General features: G+C 41.6%; 1 protein-coding gene across 5 annotated transcripts; it reads left to right on the plus strand.

Moving 5' to 3' along the window:
• The first annotated feature begins 978 nt into the window (after positions 1-978).
• Positions 979-18,436, plus strand: LOC122772447 (transcriptional repressor p66 alpha-like). Of its 5 annotated transcripts, none has more exons than XM_044030542.1 (11): positions 979-995; positions 8,692-9,326; positions 12,188-12,317; positions 12,814-12,942; positions 13,067-13,144; positions 13,221-13,340; positions 14,165-14,338; positions 14,582-14,843; positions 15,330-15,754; positions 15,841-16,099; positions 17,276-18,436. In XM_044030542.1, the coding sequence occupies exons 2-11, from the start codon at positions 8,695-8,697 to the stop codon at positions 17,413-17,415; spliced, it is 2,349 nt and encodes a 782-aa protein (XP_043886477.1). In that variant the 5' UTR covers positions 979-995; positions 8,692-8,694; the 3' UTR covers positions 17,416-18,436. The 5 variants fall into 5 exon arrangements, with proteins under 5 accessions (XP_043886477.1, XP_043886485.1, XP_043886452.1 ...); XM_044030550.1 differs by lacking the exon at positions 979-995 and adding an exon at positions 1,467-1,641 and having other exon boundaries at positions 15,841-15,964; XM_044030517.1 differs by lacking the exon at positions 979-995 and adding an exon at positions 1,469-1,641.
• Positions 18,437-18,883: the final 447 nt, after the last annotated feature.

The raw sequence follows: 18,883 nt of genomic DNA on the forward strand, positions 1-18,883 counted from the left end.
TATTCACCCCTAATATCTTGACGGGACCCTCAGTCAACTAAAAAAGGTTAAGTAATATGATATGTCCAATAGGGCCCCTTAATCATATTATTAAATTATTATTGTTATTATTATTAGCCAGGTGTGACTGACAAAAAGCACATTTGAGATCTGAGAGTGTTGGGCCTTTTCCAGTCTGTGCTCAGGGGCCCACTGGTTCATAATCTGTCCCAGCCCATACACAATGTCAGTGTAGACATAAACATTAACATTTATTATGTTGTCATGTATTGGTGGCATTTTCATTAACACAGCTGTGTTATATGTGGACTTATGTGATTCTATAAAACATGATTTAATATGTAATACATGCTAATAATAAAACGTCCAGTGCGTGACATTTAGGAGGGTTTATTGGCAGAAATTGATGTTTACGTGTGTATGAGTAGGCCATCATCTTACGCCACCGCGTTTCTACAGCAGCCCAAATGAACGAACAGTGAGCGTTTTGCATTGTAATGGGGACAGACAAACAAGAATGAGTATCTGTTATGCAAAGGCCACTTTAGTTTCCTGACATGCTTGGGAAAAGGAGGGGTGAGGGGAGGAGTCCTCTCTGTTATAATCTGCAGTTTCACCCTTGCTATTTTTTTACACACTGGTCCTAATAATGAGATGTACACACTTATTCCTTTTATGAGACCCTTTTTTAGATTGTCCTTCAGTGTTTCAAGTTTCACAAACAAATTTGCAGTTGATCATATAACCAAAAACTGACTGACAATGAACTTGGGGCTATGGGGGTCCCTGCTGGTCTGAGACGGCACGGTAACTGCTTCACCAGCTGTGTCTAGCTGACTTGTACAGTATATCAGTTATGCAATGTTACAACATCAGTGTATTGCAATTATAAACACTGACATGAAACAACATGTTGCATCTTCACCTCCTCCAAGGAGGTTCTGTATCTGACTGGTTTTTTTTTTTGTTTGTTTGTGGGCAGCACACTTGAAAAGGTAAAGGACAGATTTTGATTACACTTTGGTGATGGTCTGGAAATGGATTCAGTTTTGTTTGTGACATTTGTGGAGAATGTTACAACACTTCAACTGAGCAGCCCTGGTGGAAGTTTGTGCTCTCTGAGTGCTTTCTCCAGTTCTCAGCTGTCATGATTTGACATTTAACTTAAACGCACATCCAGTGCACTTGGTACACTCATGGGCAATTTGAAATTGTGAATCTTGAGGTTGTAACTTTAGACCAGTAAATGTTTGATGCTTTTCACTTTTTTCTAGGTCATTATTGTAACTTAATGTGAGTGCGTGTGAGGGGAGGTGTTTGTGGTTACTGGTGTAGTCATCGCTCACCCGGTGCAGTCCGAGACCCCTAACATTGACGTCCTGCTCGGGCCCTCGGTGGTCAGAGGCTTCACGACATGATCCTGTCGCTCTGGTATGCCGAGGTGCGCATGCCCACTGAAGAGGACGCAGCGGCTCCATGTGTGTTGAGGCGCATTATTTGGCAACCGACGCGGCAGCGGGGAGGGCCGAAAAAAAGAGGATATCCCCTGGATTTCAAAAGAACAACGATTTATCGAGGTTAACTGCAGAATAAACATTCTTTGGTCGACCATCGGCGAAGAACGAGCGACAAAGCGACCGAGTAAGTTGACTGAGGTGAAGCTGAAGTTTTTTAGTGAGTGGATTGAGGGGAGCCTTTTATTCGGACTCGTCGAGGAGCCAGGTTTTCCTCCACCTATCTGTGACGATAAAGAAGCTGATGGGCTGTTGAAAAGTAACACTTCTCCGCAGAGCCAAAGGTTGAGCTCCGGGAGGAGAGGAGGGGGGGCTTTGCTTGGCATGTATTTTATTTCATGTTTTAGGGAGCGTGGCAGTTTGTAAATATGACCCGGGACTTGGTTTGGTCTGTAGAAGTCGTTAAATGAGGTAAGGATTAAAACGTTACGTCGTCGGCGGCGGCAAGCTCAGCTCTGCTCATACCGTGGGCCGGAGGGTGAAATTTATGAGTTCAGACTCGGAAGGTTTTCCTCGGGAGGGGACACTCAGGTAAACAGTCCCGGTGAGACACACACAGCCTCACCTTTAGCGCAGCACGGTGAAAGTTTGTGTCCCCTTGCTGAGCTGCTGGTTGTCCCGCATCGGGGTGCAGTTAGGTCACAAGGGGTCGGTTCTGGTTGTGTTGGACACGTTGACGGGCAGCTGTCCGGCTGGAGTACTTTTGCCTCTCTGTTGTTCATTTCCTGTCAATCTCTACGGTTCACACTTGAACCGCTTTTATTCGAGTTAAAGTGGCTCCGTGTTTTTGTTTGTGGGCATATAGCTAATGCTAACCCGCTAACTAACAACACGCTCACTTCCACTGAGGCGGCGTCAATAATGAAAAAGCCGGCTGGTTGCACATGTTGTGTGGGCTGGGTTTAGTTTTTAAAGGGCTGGCTGTGGTTTTGGATGGTGTACTGTGTTGTGCAGCGGTAATGGTGGCCGCTGATGCCCGCTTTAAGCCCCGTGGTAGTGGCACCAGTGTTGGTTCCGCTATCTGCTAGCTAATCTTCCTACTTCTCTCTGTGACAACCGTAGTCTTCCTCCTCTTAAAGCTGAACACACACACACTCACACACACACAACACACACACCGTCTCTCTGTGGCTCCCTCACACAGGTTTTGTGCAGCTATTCTTGTGAGGACTCTACATTTATTTCCATTCATTTGGCAAACTTAACCAAAACCGTATCTCTAACTTTAACCATAATAAAGGAATCCCTAACACTAAACTTATCCACAATGCAAATCATAATCCTAACCTTAATTTAACCCTCAGAAATTAGTTCATGACTCATTATGACCAGTCTTTGGTCCCCATGAGTGTAGTGAGTTTACACCAGAAAATAAAGTGGTTAAAAAACAAACAAAGCTGAAGCTCAGGATTTCTACCCTCACACCATTTTTACACATTCCTTCTTCAAAAACGTTAAAATTAATTCATCAGCAGCACTGATAATAACTCAAGTATGAACTCACGTATTGGTGAATTTCATGTGCTACTATTATTTTTTATTATTTTGATTATGTCCTAATCAGACTAAACTAATCATAATTTGGTCTAAAACCTGAAAGATTGTATCAGTCATCTGTTAAAATCAGTCAATTTTGGCATTTGCACTTACAATACAACTTGTGGAATGTCTGTTACATTCAGACCACCGTCAAACGAGTTCACACAATAAGGATTATGTCTGTCTACTCCACTGTCTTCAGTGTGTTGTCTTTCAGAAAGAGCTGTTACACTGATCACACATCAGTCAGTGTTGTTGTGTAACCAGCCACTGTTCCTCCCTATATATATATCTGGCTAGTTGTATAAAATACTGACTCATTAAGAGCAGTTTTTTAATTGAACAGTGACCCACAAATGATAGCTTTGGCTGTAACATCCAAATCCAAATGATTAAATTATGCTTTACTGAAGTGGATGTCACGGGTGTGTTTTAATGTAGTGCTGAGGGGCCATCATTGTTATCATCAGTTAGTCAGACATATAGCCAGATAATTGATAAGAACATTTTGCTGGTGCAGCAATTTCACAAGGAGGTATGACTGCGCAGTTTCCTGAGACCATAGTGTGGAGGGAAAATACACAGGGTAAAGGTCTGTCATTGGGTAAATACAATGCAAAACTCATACTGTATGTGCAGCCAGACATTGTTAACCTGCATGCCTCACAGAGGGTTGACTGAGTGGCTGATGTTTGACATAATCCATGAGTGACCAGAGGGGTAACAAAAGAAGACACAGAGCAGAAAAGTAGACTAAACTGTAGATTCTTATGAGCAGTGCCTCTGATAGTGATAGAAACCTGATGCCAAATTGTATTCAGGTATTCTGTGAAAGCCACACTCGTCATGAGTGGAGAACCAGCACAGTGCAATATGATAACGTGGATGTGATCACTATGGGTTAATGGCACAGCAATTGGTAACAGAACAATTAACCTTGATTAGATCAGTGCTTATCATCATTGCTCCTGTGATGAAGTTCAATAATATATATCTCAGCCCATCTTCAGCAGATAGAAACTTTTTACACTTGTGTTTAAGAAGTCTTGTTTGTATATACACGATATACAATAAACTGTAGTAATGCCCTCCACAGTTTGAAGTTCTTTATCTCAGTTCTTCTCATCTCTTCAGTTTCATCCTTTTCTCACCCTTCTTCCTCGCAATGCAGCACTCTTAAATGCAGTTCAAAGTTCTTCAGCACAGCTCAGAGTTCTCCACCCAACTGCTTTCTCATCTCCTCAGTCTCTTTATCACTCTTCAAAGTGCCCATCGTCATTCTTTTATCCTAATTCCTTAATCCTTCTAGATAAAGTATTTTGGTTCTTTATTATACTGTTTTGATATTTTTTCCTATGAAGTAACTTAAGAAAGCAGTATTCCACACACTGTGGTGTAACATTCAAAGTTTCAAAGTAAGAGAAATATTCATTGATAAGCCTTTGTTTTGTTTTCTTCAGATGCTTATTATCAAATTACGGCAATCTAAAGTTGGTCTTTCCATGTTTTTATGCATGTTTAAAATGCAGTAGTGTTAACGATGGGCTAGTCCTGTGTCCTGTGAGTTTGCAACTTCTAATAAAATGTGTATGCGAGTAGCCTCCGTGTAACAAGCAACATCAGTCAACATGCAGCAAGTACACATTGTGTTATCACAGTACAAACAGTAAAGAAATGTCCATATCATGGCTCCTATCTCTCCTGGTGTTCTATGTACAGAAGTGTTGCTCGCCCCTAAAATGGAAGACCCCAAAGCATTCTGGGAAATGCACAGATACTTTAAAAGGGTGGAGAAATAATGCTTTGTTGGCAAAGACAATTGAGGCAATGAAAGTTGTTTTCCTTGTGTAAATGTTTTGGTCCAGCTGCATTGATACAGTTTAAAGAGTACAACTGTTACTCTAAATATAAAAGTTAATATTAAAGTGACAGGCAACCAACTGCAACAACCATTACATGTCTACTACTATCATTTGATACCATACTAGTACGTTTTCATTGGAAAACTGCATTTTAAGATGAAAACTATCTGCATCCAGATGAGTGTTTCAGCTCCATCTCAGACGTAATCTGAGAACTCGCACCTAAAGATACATATCATGAGTAATGTGACCATTCATAAACTGGAAGCTAAATCTCTCCCCTGTGGTTTTTTTGCTTCATTTTTAGAAAGTACAATTGGTGAAAAACATCCATAGTGAAATGTCAGAGGAAGGATTTCTTTTATTAGGCCAACGATAAATTGAAACTCAAATTAAAAGTAAGTGTTAACTTGGAGGAAGTGAGTGCAGGTAACTGAGTCATCATTTCCAGTCTCTGTTTGAGTTTTCAAACCTGAGATGATGTGTTTTCTAAAGGAAAGTATCAATGTAATCTGGATTATAAGGTATGGTGTTTTTTTTAATTTTCATGACGGTGCCAATGATTATAACGTGATATAAATCGAGTTTGTATGGTTAGTTATATATAATAGTGAACAAACTGTATGTACTGTATGTCAACTTTTTATGTTCAACGTGAAAATCTGTTGAGGTGACTTTTGCTTTCAGTTTTAGCAGCTTTTAGAGGCGTCTCACTGGACATGTCACGTCCTTTGTGTGTGTGTGTGTGTGTGTGTGCGCGTGCATTTGCGTGCTTCAAGGAAATGTGTGTGTGAACTGCCATGGAGATGAAATGTGAAACCTGTCAGCCATTCAGATCCCCTGTTACAAAGATAGTGTCAGTGAGGTTGGGGATGGCTGCGTTCCCCATGTCTAACTTCTTCAACCAGCATCATCTCACAGCTGTATGCACCACAATTGATAACACCATTGTTACGACAATCACCCCTCACACACACACACACACACACACACACACACACACACACACACACACACGTAACCACTCACACATTCACTCTTGCACATACACACATACTGTATAATGGCCGTGACTGTAGAACCACCAGCACCTGAAGGGTTAAAACTAGCTTCAGCTTCTCTCTGTCACACACACATACACACACACTCTAGCCAACCAGTTTAAACCGGTTCTCAGGAAAAGTGCTTTGTGTGTCCCAGTGAATCCTGGGAAGGGTCATGTCATGTGTGTCTTAGAGTGATGTCAGAGTATAAAACAACTTGGGCAGTGCTGGCGTCAGATAATTGCTGTGTATGCTGCATTGTGACTCTATGTACAGTGTTTAGTATAGATGCATCATCGACACTGAGTGTCTGAGTGCTTGCTGCTATGACCATTCCAAGAACAGGGAGGGGAGGAGATATGAGTATATGTGGTACGTGTTAAAAAGAAATGGCCCAGGTTGCAAGGGTTAATTGTAGCCCCAACAAAAAACATGGCTTCCTGTAGTACGTTGCTGGGCAGACCAAGGTATTTCGCAGTTGGAAGGACTGGATCATTCAGTAATCATGTTTTGAATTTTTCTTTTGTGAGCATAAGTCATATCCTGTGTTTACCCGATGATGAAATCTACATTTGTTTAACCCTTTTGGTTTAAGTCTTGGTTTTTGATCTCATCTGTATGAAATTTACATTGCACTTATTCTGGCTAGTTAAATCCTGTGGGGCCACACAGTGGAGTAATGGATAGTACTGTTGCCTTGCAGCAAAAAGACCTGGGTTCATGACCCTGGTCCAACTGAGGGCCTTTCTACATGGAGTTTACATGATCTTTCTGTGTGCTTGTAGGTTTTCTCCAGGTACTCCAGTTTTCTCCCACAGTCCAAAAACATGCAGAGGTTAAATGGACAAATAAATGGACATTTTAAGCTTAAAAGTTCAAACCCTGCTAATTCTCACTCCTTCACAACTGTGTAGATACTGAGTGACGTGTGAGAGTTCATTGAATTGTTGGTTCAAGGGACTCAGTCTCTCAGCTTGTGATATTGAAAATGTGTAGTCTACTATACATTTATGGTTCTGTGTAAACTGATGTGGAAAATGCATCGGCGGTGTCGTCACATAATGACATGGGAGGCCATTATCTAAATCTAAAAGTAAACCTGTATTGACCCATGTGGTCCACCATCTCCCTGCATCCCTTCTCATTTCTGACTCAACACAGCAGGGATGCTTGTCTGTTCGCCATTTACCGATGCACATCTATGAGCACACACACATTCACGCCTCTGTCTGACACAAAAAGCTGCTGCACACGATGGCTGTGGGTTCACTCTGAATTTTTAGTACAATGGAAATAAGACCATCGTGGATCTCTTTGGTGCCAGACTCAGAAAGGGAGGTTATTATACACAAGATAGTCTTTGAAATAAATAAGAAATGTTTCACTTGCGCATGATAAATAACTTAAGTATTCCTCGTCACTGGTCATTATGAATATTTGAACAAAAATCATGCTCCAGTAAATTTTAGATGTTCCTCTAAATTCCTTTTAACTCTGATTTGTTTACGAGTTATGTGTTCTTCCAGCTGTTTGATGTCTTGCTGGAGTGTTTTGGCTGTTAACCCTCTTCACAAGATAATGTTGTTGCAGTCAAGTGATCTGTAGCTTCCCCCACGTTGTTCTGTACACAGAGTGCTTACTGAGAACTCCTCCTTATTCACTTTCCTTTCTCTTCCTTTGTTTTTTTGGTTAGACTCAAATTTGGATAATTGAATGTTTTGAAATAAGTCAACATCTAGGACATGTGATCTCACTAATTTGCCATGTTTTGTCTAGTAACCATGACTCTTCTGCCAATGATTCAAGGTCATTATTTTCTGCTTCAGTTCTGAAATGAAAGGCACATAATCAGAAATGTGCAGCAAGAGGGTTATCAGTAATAACTCTCTCAGTTGGGTCAGGGTTGTGATCTGACTTTTTTTTTTGTCATCGATCAAGCAATCAGTCGGTCACTTTACACTTTCATACATGTCATACATGACAAGGGAGCTGGAGAAACGCTATCTCACCTGACTGCAAATGAAAAAACACCAGAGGTAAACCTTTGTCTGCCAATAGTCGACACATCCACAGGTGACAAGACAAATGTTTTTGACTATCTGAGTCAAACTTATGAAGGAACATGCTTCACTGAAGTCATTACAACCCCATTAATCTGTATCTCACAAGGTCCTAAAACATTGGCAGGAGTACGTTGTGAGTACATAAAAATGAAAAGTTTATTGATTGTTATTTGTTGGCTGCCTATTACAATATTGTTCTATATATATTTTTTGTTTTATATTAAAATATTTGGGAAGAAAGACTGTAATTCAGACTTAGGATTTAGTTTTGGAAGTATCATTCTCTTATGCATTGCTGCTCAACTTGAGATAAATTGATTGCAGTTTCTCCACATCTTAAATTTCTTTGATTTCAAGCAAGATGAATAGACCTCTCATGATGTGTTGACCACATTAACCTTTTGACATAAATATACATAGGACTTGGGTCATGTTAGCTCCTATCAGTGCTAGTAATGCACTTGTTTACAGATTACACATGCCATTAAAAGGGCATTTCCAGTTCTTTATAGTTTGGGTTTGAGGCTCGGCTGTTCTGATGAAATAAGAAACAAAATGACTCTGGTCTGTGGGACATACTGTATGGCCACAGAGTCATGGGACTTCACCTGCAGCTTTGTTCCTGTATCAATTTACAGTCCAGATAAGTTATTTCTTCTTTTTTCTCTAGGGGATGTCTGAGGAGGCCGTCCGCCAGACAAGGAGCCAGAAGAGGCTACTGGAGAGGGAGGTTGCTCCACACTCTGGAGAACCCTCAGATGCTGAAAATGAAAGCAAAAAGCCTAAATTGGACCTTTCTGGAACCACAGCACAAGCACAATCTGAACCAGAACCCGACCCTGCTTTGCTGCAGGACGGTCAGAACAGGACTAGCCCTGAATCAGAGATGGAGCTAGAGCAGAGCCGGCTGCAGTTACCCTTAGTGTTACCAGTGGCCTCCCAGCAGGTGAAGGATGATCAAGATCTGACCAGGGGACAGCACACGGCTGAACCACACACGGCTGAAACACACACGGCTGAAACACACACAGCTGAACCACACACAGCTGAAACACACACAGCTGACCCACACACAGCTGAAACACACACAGCTGAAACACACACAGCTGAAACCAAATCAGACAATCAGACTGACTGCAACAATAAAGTCAACAAGATGGAGTCCGCTATCGATACAAGGAACCAGGCCAGACCAACAGAGTCAAAGGGGTCCAGTGGCATGCTAGCTGCAGGCGAGGTGAAGGCCACCATTAAAGTGGAAGTTCAGACAGGAGAGCAGCCTGTGGACATGAGCACATCCAAAGGGTGAGGAATGCTTTGTTACAATAACATTATAATTTCAATTTTAAAAAACATACAAGGTCAGGGAAATAAAAGCAATGATGTGATCGTATAGGAAACTGATCATAAGTGTTCAGCTCCAAGTTTGAGTCTGAATGCACCCAAAGCATCTTGAGGGCCTCGTCTGGGGAGACATGTGGCCACGGTTTACATCTGCTAATGCAAATTCGCTCTCATGAAGTTTTTAGAGACTTCCCAAGTCACCTGATGTCATAATTTTATGCCTCCAAGGGTCCATAAGTCGATTTATTTGTAGCCAGGACTACAATCTTAACACTTAACATCTCTTCTTTTGTATTTGAGCAACATGAGTAGTGCTACAATTCACTCGGCTCCTCACAATTTTATTTTTTTGCTCTTTTTACTTAGTGTCTCTACCTGTCACTCTGGTAGACACACTCGCAAATACACTGTTTACATGGACACAACTAACCAGAATAAAAGCCCGATTGTAATAAAAAATGGAAAGACATTTCATTCCAATCAATGTGGGTGGTTAATGACAGTTATTCCGATCAGCTGACTGACTTCCTGTGTCGTGTTATAATGTGACTGTGCTCTAAGTATATGTGACATCATTACACTTTTAATATTAATAGAAACTGATAGAAACATTGCAGGACATTGCTACTCTGTACTCAACACAGAACTGCCCTGTGTGTAGCTTCATTTTGGAGAATGGAGGAAGCAAAATTAGTGTTTGAAGAACACAATGTAGCATTAAAAAAAAGACCAAATGAATGTCACCAATATGAGAGGAGGGAAATTAAATCACAGCAAGTAGACGAGTGAAGGAAAAACGTCCGAGGCTGTGAGCAGTGACGATGTTGGTGTTTACAATACAGGTGGAAGTGAGGCTTCCTCTTCTACAATCTTCTACAAACTGCGCACGTCCAAAGTCTTTATTCTGTATATTTGCGTGATATTTGCGCCATAATGGGATTACATATTTTTTAGGGTGCTTAGAGGAAGATCCGATCACAGGAGAAGCATCTGGAAAACATTGGTTCCATGTAAAATGACTAGTACTGTCCACTTGTGATTAGATCTCTTAAGATGGATGTTCATACCAGGTGTGGATGTGGCCTTTATTTATATAGAAGCAGTCTGCAGTCCCCTTTTTTTTCTAAGTTTGTTTTTTCAAACAGTTCAATTATGGGAATTTATGAAGGGATACGTGACGATTACAAACTAAAAGGCTATGAACGTTTCAAACTACTTTTATTCCCCTGATGTTTTTCGAAACTTACTGTGTATGGAGGGGTGGGGGTGAGGGTGGGGAAGGTGGGGGTTGTTGTGCTCCAGAGGTGAGGTTTAACTTTCTTGCTCAGTCCACCTCCATTTTCCCCCACTCACCACCTGAACCCTAAAAAACTCCCCTCACACAAAATGAAGCCGTGTGTCACAAACCGGTTCTAGCCGGTCGTTGCTATGGTTTCCACAGTGGAAGGAACAGTGAGGGGAGGGGAGGACAGGAGGAAAAGTGAGTGTGTCACGTGATGATGACTTTGAGGTCATGTGACTTTGGAAGAGAAGTGATTAATCCACAGGAAGTGATGATGGCGCTAAACCCCGAGGAGAGACTAACACACACACACACACACACCCAGGGATGGAGAGACAAGCCTCATGTTGTCATGCTTTGACTGGAATGAATTCCTATACCTCATGAAAATGCATGATCTGCATAGCGACAAGGCCACCGTTGTTTTTTATATTGATAACATTACTTGCATTCTATAGTACGTGAGTGACATTAGTCAAGGAATGTTGATACAGTGAAATATCGCGATATGATATTGCTTTTGGGACACCAAAGTATCGATTTTTTTTTTTAGCATAGATTTTTTTAACTGATGTTACAAATAAACAAATGTTTTGTGGGTTAGCATAAAAAAAATCAATTGACATTTCTGTCTACTAGATGGTCAAGTGCTCACGAGAGCTGTTGTGAGAATATCGCAACATATGTGTTCGCAAATACTCATTATTTTGCAATATTTTGATACTATCGGATCGTGACTTGAATATCGTGATAATATCGTATCACGGTGTCTCTGGTGATTCCCACTCCTATCATCTACTCTCGGGGATAGTATGAAGTTGAGGTTTTAGGAATTAAGTGGAAAATGTGCTCCCATGATTTTCTATGGAGGAGCAAGGGCAGATCCTAACTGTCTTCAAAATTACCACATACAATTTGTATAATGAGGTTAGTCCTACGCAAATGGCTCAGGCACCTGTCAAACCTTTCCATAAGCGTCGAGTTTGTCCTCTCGTCCATTACATTGTGACTGTAAAACCTATAGAGTGGCTTTAAATCTTTTGTCATTCAAGACTCATGCTGCAACAACATGAAGAGAAGTTGGAGAGATGTTGTTGGAGAGATGTCTGGACTTGCTTGATCGACCCTTGGTCGTAAATTATGATTGTGTTTGAGGAGCAGACGTGAAGAATTCTAATATTCAAGCCAGTTAAAATGTGCTCCTGCCTTCCCTCAAGTAGCCATACAATGTTCTTAACCTTACATTATTCAGACCCATGAAATGTCCCATGTATTTTAGTATTTAGTGTGTAGCATGTGTGTGTATACTATCTTAGTGTTAAAGTAAAACAGCCATTAAACCCTGATGTCTTAACTTAAGTCTACTTAAGAGGAACTAAAGGTAGAGAAGTGGATATCGAGTGGTTAAGTAAATTAAATGACAAAATGGAATTATAGTCGGAACTGATATTTCCCTGATATAATGCTGTGTGCTGTACACTGAACAAAAAAAAAGTGTTTGACTTTCCAAAATTGTGAGTTTCTCATTTATGTCCAACAGTATAAAAAAGGAGAAACACCCACCATCCTCTGAGGACGATGATGTGATCATCTTGTCAGATAATGACTCCCCAAGTCCTCCCATGAATGGCCTGAGCCACATTAAGGAGCTGGACACGGACCTCCTCATGGTGAGACCCAGAAACATAGAACTACAAGATTACCAGGCTGATGTGACTCGCATCCGATTTTTTGGCCATAGAAATCCTATCAGTGTGAGTCCTGGATTAGATTTGATATTCACGCAGCTTTTTGCCTTAACTGTATGTGTGACATTGTTGAACTGTGTTGCGGAAGTCTTCTAGAGCTACTGTTAATCTCACTCACAAAGTTGCTGCACCACCTTAAAGGGTTAATCTGATGTTGCATATCTCCCACTTCAATACTGTCAAAAATGTGACATTGTTGATGACGCACGCAAAAAGGTATTTATGCACACGCACGTTCTTTGAGGTGGACAGTTGCGTTCAGATGCAAGATGACTGTCATTGAATTTGTAGATGAGCTGGATTTGAATAACGTGGCTGGTAATCTGGGTGTTGACTGGTTCACTGAAAGCACATGGACCAGATGAGGTATTCAGTAACATGGTGTGAGTGATTTTTTTTTTATGATCCGTGGGTGTAGAAGAGCAGCCCGGCGGAAAGGGAGCAAATTATCAAGCAGCTGAAGGAGGAGTTGAGACTGGAAGAAGCCAAACTGGTTCTCCTGAAGAAACTCCGACAGAGCCAGATACAGAGGGACACTCTCCAGAAGGTAAACAACAGTTATTACCCACAGCAGCACAGGGTCACACATCCCTGTATCACAAGCCTCCATTTTCAGCTTTCTATTTGTACTTTAATATAAATCTCTGTTGTGTTTTTTTTTTTCTTTACAGCCCTCAGGTCTGTCCGGCTCCTCTGCTCCTCCTCCTTTGATTCGAGGAACGATTGCAAGCAATAAGGGTTCTCAGCAGGTCAGTGCCCTAACATCACACACCCTCACAGTGTGGTTCACACTCTCTCTGACGGTCGGTGGTTTTCTCTGACAAGATCTTGACAGGCAGGAGTTCAGGCACGGTCATCCCTCCGCCACTGGTGAGGGGAGGACAGCAGGTATCGTCCAAACATGGCTCCCAGATCATCATCCCACCTCTGGTTGGAGGGGCACAGGTGAGTCATGGTGGAATTTCAACATAGGTTGAAGCTGACGGGCTCTACATTAGCATGCTAACTATGTGAGGACACAAAGATCTAAGTGTAGTTCAAAGAACTCAGAGAGATGTAGCTCTCTTCACAACAATACAGACGCAGGTCGGTTCTTGTGTGTCACTCGTGGTTCAGCGTCCTCGTCATTTCACGTCGTGAGACCTACAGTAGTGAGTAAACACAACGTAGATGTCAGCACTTTGTACAGTGCACAAATGAACATGGTGTACAACAAATAGAGAGGTGTGTATGTCCCTTTTTTAAATGTCTCTTCAAATAGCTTATCAAAAATAAAAAAGAACTTAACTTCTGGGAGCATTTATCCACGTTGTGCGTTGCCAGTGCTTCAGTTAAAAATGTTGTACCGTAGCTGACACTTAAAAAAATCAACATTCTAGGTCTATTTGTAGTTAGTCTGTAAGTCATGTGACATTTCATTACACTATTGCTAGAGCTATCTCCATATCGACTTGGCTGTTCTATGCAGCTCCCTTTCAATTTCCACTTCGATACTAGCCTCTTTAACTCATATGAGTTAAAGTCATCTTTGTTTGCTCCAGATGTACAGTATGTACTTTGTTATGCAAGGATGAGAACTCGATTGATATTAATTGTTTGCAACATTCATTTTGGTTCCAATGTGGTTTTCCCAATTTAAATTGACATAGAACATAATCAGTCAAAAATAGAATGATTAAATGTGTGATTTGTTAAATTGCGTTGTTTCAAGGTGCAATTTTGACTTAATTGTTCAGCCCGACCTCAAACTCATGATCTCTCCACAACAGATCCAGGCTCTCCGTCAGCAGCAGCAGCAGCAGCAGCAGTTGTCGGCAGCCTCCGGAGGTTCAGGACCCCCTCCTCTTATTTTGGGCCCCAGGACCTCAACCACTGCATTACAGGGCCAGAGAGGCTTGGTCCAGTCTGGCCTGATCAGAGTTGGAAATAGTGCTAACATGCTGGTCAGTAATCAAAGGCTTAAGGCCAACAGTTAACTACTTTAACTGTTCACAAATTACACTGTAACAGGTAATCCTGCACCAACCACTTAAACTAACCCTAAACTAAATTAACTCAACACTGGCTCCTACATCTACTATTGAGGTCAAAAGAGTTGTTCAAGTTGATTGACACTTGTCATTTCTGTATTTTGACTGAATGTGTAAATCTATGTCCTTGTCTTGTCTTTGCTTCTTTTTCAAAAGGCGTCGGCAGTCAATTTGAAAGGCTCCCCCTCAGGAGGCAGCAGTGTGTCTGGGGTCAGTGTGAACGACTCCCCAGCCAGTCGCCAAGCTGCCGCTAAGCTCGCACTGCGGAAACAATTGGAAAAGACCCTCTTGGAGATCCCACCGCCCAAGCCCCCCGCCCCAGAGTTCAACTTCCTGCCCTCAGCAGCCAATAATGAGTTCATCTACCTGGTAGGACTCGAGGAAGTGGTGCATAACCTACTGGATACTATCCATAGAGGTAAAAACAAACTCTGGCCTCTTAATTATGAGGATTTGCTGCCGCTTTTGGTTATGATACACAGAATATATTAGCAAACTGCATTTTTGTTATATCACACAAATATAACAAAACTCCGTTGGGATTTGTTTAAAACGGCGTGTTTTCATTTTACTGCCTATTATTATTAAGATTGACTTTATTATTCCTCTTTGTCAGGACAACGGTAGACAATCAGTGGTGCTCTGAAGCAAAATGCCCCTAAAATATCGGAAATTGCCCTTGAAATGAATTTGATGGGGGCCCGTGAGAGAGATGGTTAACTTTTGCAAAGGCAGAGCGGAAAATGGTCACACACACACACACAAAAAAACTGGGTATTTCCCAACATTAGATGATCTATTATAATTATAAAAATATTTAACAAGTCTCCCTGCGTCTTTTTTTGACGTCCCTATGAGTCTGTTAATACGTCTGCGTGTGTGTGTCCCATCTCTATCCATCCAGGAAAGACAGGTGTAGCACTGTCCAAGCCCGTCGTCAAAGAGCCTTTCATCTGTAGTCAGTGCAAGACGGACTTCACCTGCCGCTGGAGGCCAGACAAGACTAAAGGTGGAATAATGCTCTGTGAAGACTGCATGTCGTCCAATCAGAAAAAGGCTCTGAAAGCGGAGCATACCAGCAGGCTGAAAGCTGCGTTTGTTAAAGCGCTGCAACAAGAGCAGGAAATCGAGCAGCGGATCATTCAGCAGACGTCTTCGCCGGTCTCCCACGGTAGCTCCTCGTCCTCTTCATCGACGTCTTCATCGATGAAGGCAGAGCAGCTTGTGTCTCAGCATCTGAAACAGGTTCAGGCCAGAGCGTCCTCCCTGCAGCACCACCACCAGGCCAGTCGAGCAGCCAACATCATTCACCATCACTCCATTAAGCAGGTTGGAATCTTTTTTTTTTTTTTAAATAAACATTCATGCAATCAACGGCCCGGTAAGTCAACTCTGTGTGTCTCAAAACCCCGCAGAGTTCCGAGGGCCAGCTGTCCCACGGTGGCTCATCAGTGGGGGTGAGAGGTGTCCCCCATTCCTTCTCCTCCTCCTCCCAGCTGCAGAGTGCAGTGGCGGCCGCAGCCTTGGTCAGCCGGCCAGGTAAGCATGCCCATGTTTCCCAGCGTTCTGTCCAGAGTTCAAAGGTGAGCAGCAGTGGATTCCGCGGCGGCAGGAATATCAGCGGAGGTAGTGCATCATCCACTGCATGGAAGAAGCAGAGCAACAGCAGCAAAGGTAGACTCACATTAATACCAGCCCAACTCTGGCGCCTGACATCTGCTCTCTTTCAAACTCCTGTCTGGTCCCAAAGCAGTCCTTTCAAATCCTAAATTTAGATTCGCTAGTGTTAAAGGTCCTGTGTGTAACATGTGGGAGGTTTATTGGTAGAAATTAAGTACACAACCATAACAATGTTTGTATTTGTGTACAATCGTTAGACTAGAGGGTGAGTTTTGCATTTTGAGGTGGAGTCTAACTACACAAACATTCCAAATGCTTAAACTAACAAAGAAGATGGAGGAAACAGCAGAGAGTCTTTTCTGATAGGCAAACACCACCATCGTTCCCTGAAGCGCTTAGGAAAGGGAAGGGTGTGCGGAGGAGTCGCAATCTGCAGCTTCACTTTAGATGTCACTAATTCTTACACACTGGACCTTTTTAAGGCATCGTTTACCAAGATTACATTTCTCACATGTAATCACATACTAGACAAAACCTGTTAAGAAACATGCAGGAGGAAATGCTTTATGGACAAGGCAGTCCTACTCTCCAGCTCCCCCTCAGCAGACGATCTCCATCTTCCCACTGTAGTCCCTCTGTTTGGTGGTTTTTCCCCCCTGGGTGTCACTTCTATACCTGAGAGTGAAAATGATAGATTTAGTTTGTTATTGTGTGGAGAACAGACTGTATATACACATGGATGCAATCATCTGGTTGCGAAACAAACTCCTCTTGTGAAGCCTCAAGATTTGCAGTTTGAACGTCACCATTTAAAAACTAAAAAAATCGTCACCGATTGGATGATGGCAGCTTTCCATCGCAATATTATCCACTCATATGTGCTGTGTTTATCATCTGTTTTCCCGTCAATGGGAACACAGTTTGTTAAATGTATTGACAAAGAGCTAAAACCATTAACTCCTTAGGAAAATGTGTAAAGTGAAGCTAAATTTCCCATAGACCAGTATTCAAAGCGAGTTCTTTTTGCAACCAGCTGAGTTGCCTGGGAGACGTAGTTACTTCCGTCCTACTTCCAATTCTTATCCAAACTCTATGGTGGGGACGTGTGGCTAAATATCCAGGTGTCAAGTTAAACTGCTTTTTTTTCCTAATGCAACTCTAAAACGTTTTAAACCGACCACATGCTACTCGATCCAAACTCTGACCCGATCTTGTGTTGCATGTTCACAGGGGTGACCATGGCCTACGTGAACCCCAGCCTGACAGGTCACAAGATGTCCGCCACTGTGGACGCTCGTCAGAGGGAGTACCTGCTGGGAATGATCCCCTCGCGCTCGACCATCTCGCAGACTGCAAACACATGGAAATAACTCAAATGCTCTTCCATTCTTTGTTAGGTTTCTGTTCCAAGTTCCTCAGCTCTGACAGCAAGGTCAACAGCACCCCCTGGTGGACTGTTAAGCAAATACAATCTCACAAATGATGATGATGTTGATGTTTTCTTTTTTTTCCCCTCTCTTGTTTTTCTTGAGGTTATTTTGATATTGTGCAGAAATTGATTTGAATTGATTAAGGCAAAAACAACAACAACATACAAATACTTGAAGGGCTTCGCTCTGGGTGCTTACGTCCTCCAGATTGGGCCGACATAGCAGTGATGATGTGGGTGAAACAGACCCAGCCGTTGACACTTGAATGGTTATAGTCATACCCAAGAGTTCACTTTAAGAATATGTTTGTTATAAGCAGAAACAAAAATAAGTAAGTTGTAAAATGTTTCCGTACATCTTCCCTGTAGCTTTTGAGGTTTGAATTTATTTTGTATTTACATTAAGTTATTTTTTTTGACTGATGTTAAAAATCACTCTGTATATTGTGGTTTCCACAAGTGAAGAGTTTGTCCTAGCTTTGTATTTTTTCCCCCCTGTTTAACAGCATGCCGACCCCTAACTTTTCTGTTTGTTTTGCACCTGAGCTGAAGGAGCACATGTTGTTCTGTAATTCACCTGTAATTACCATCTGTAATTTGCCGATTTTTATATTAATGTCATCATTGTAATATTATTTTTTGAGTGTTTTTGTCATCGCTGAGATAAGGCAGACTCTGAAGGAGCTGAATTTGCCACACTGGAGCCAGAGATGTTGCCTCCAATTGATCTAACCATAACCCATGCAGTATCTAGCACATACTTGAGTCGGTTGTTTAAGGGAACCTCTCCTAGTTACCAAGACTGTGGAAGACACAAGACATTTTTTATCTTGTCCCCTCTCACCATATTGCATAATGTCTCTGCTTCCTGACTTCAATTGCTTTGTATAAACCTATGTTAAAAAATATTTGGTTTACTTTTTCCTAGCTCCTTAAGAAATAATAAAAATATACATTTTAAAGACTTGCTTTTTTTGGAAATTGTTTTTGAATCCAGTAAAACAGTGAAGGGAAAAAAAAGGAAAATTACAATGTAGGACCAAGTAATGTCACTGGATGCAAATGTGACATTTGTTACCTCAGTCTTTCTCAGGTTTATTGTTGAGACTGAGACTCCTGGCTCACAAGCAATGTGATGTATCTCATGAAGGTCATTATTATTTATGTTATGTTCATGTGTGTCTTAAATTTGTTGGCTATAGTTTTTAGAACCTCAGCAGTAGTATGACCATTTTGCCCTTCAGTCTAATTTCTTGCTATATTTGACTGTTACATTTGATTCAGAGATGGATGTTCATCTGTCCTAATACTTTTAAATAATTTTAATTTTTAAAATAGCATCTGTTTGTTGAGTTTTTATGACACAATACTCCATATTACAAAAAACTAACACTACAACTAATAGAAAA

The sequence above is a fragment of the Solea senegalensis genome, linkage group LG1, assembly GCF_019176455.1.
Source record: "Solea senegalensis isolate Sse05_10M linkage group LG1, IFAPA_SoseM_1, whole genome shotgun sequence".
Lineage (NCBI taxonomy): Eukaryota > Metazoa > Chordata > Actinopteri > Pleuronectiformes > Soleidae > Solea > Solea senegalensis.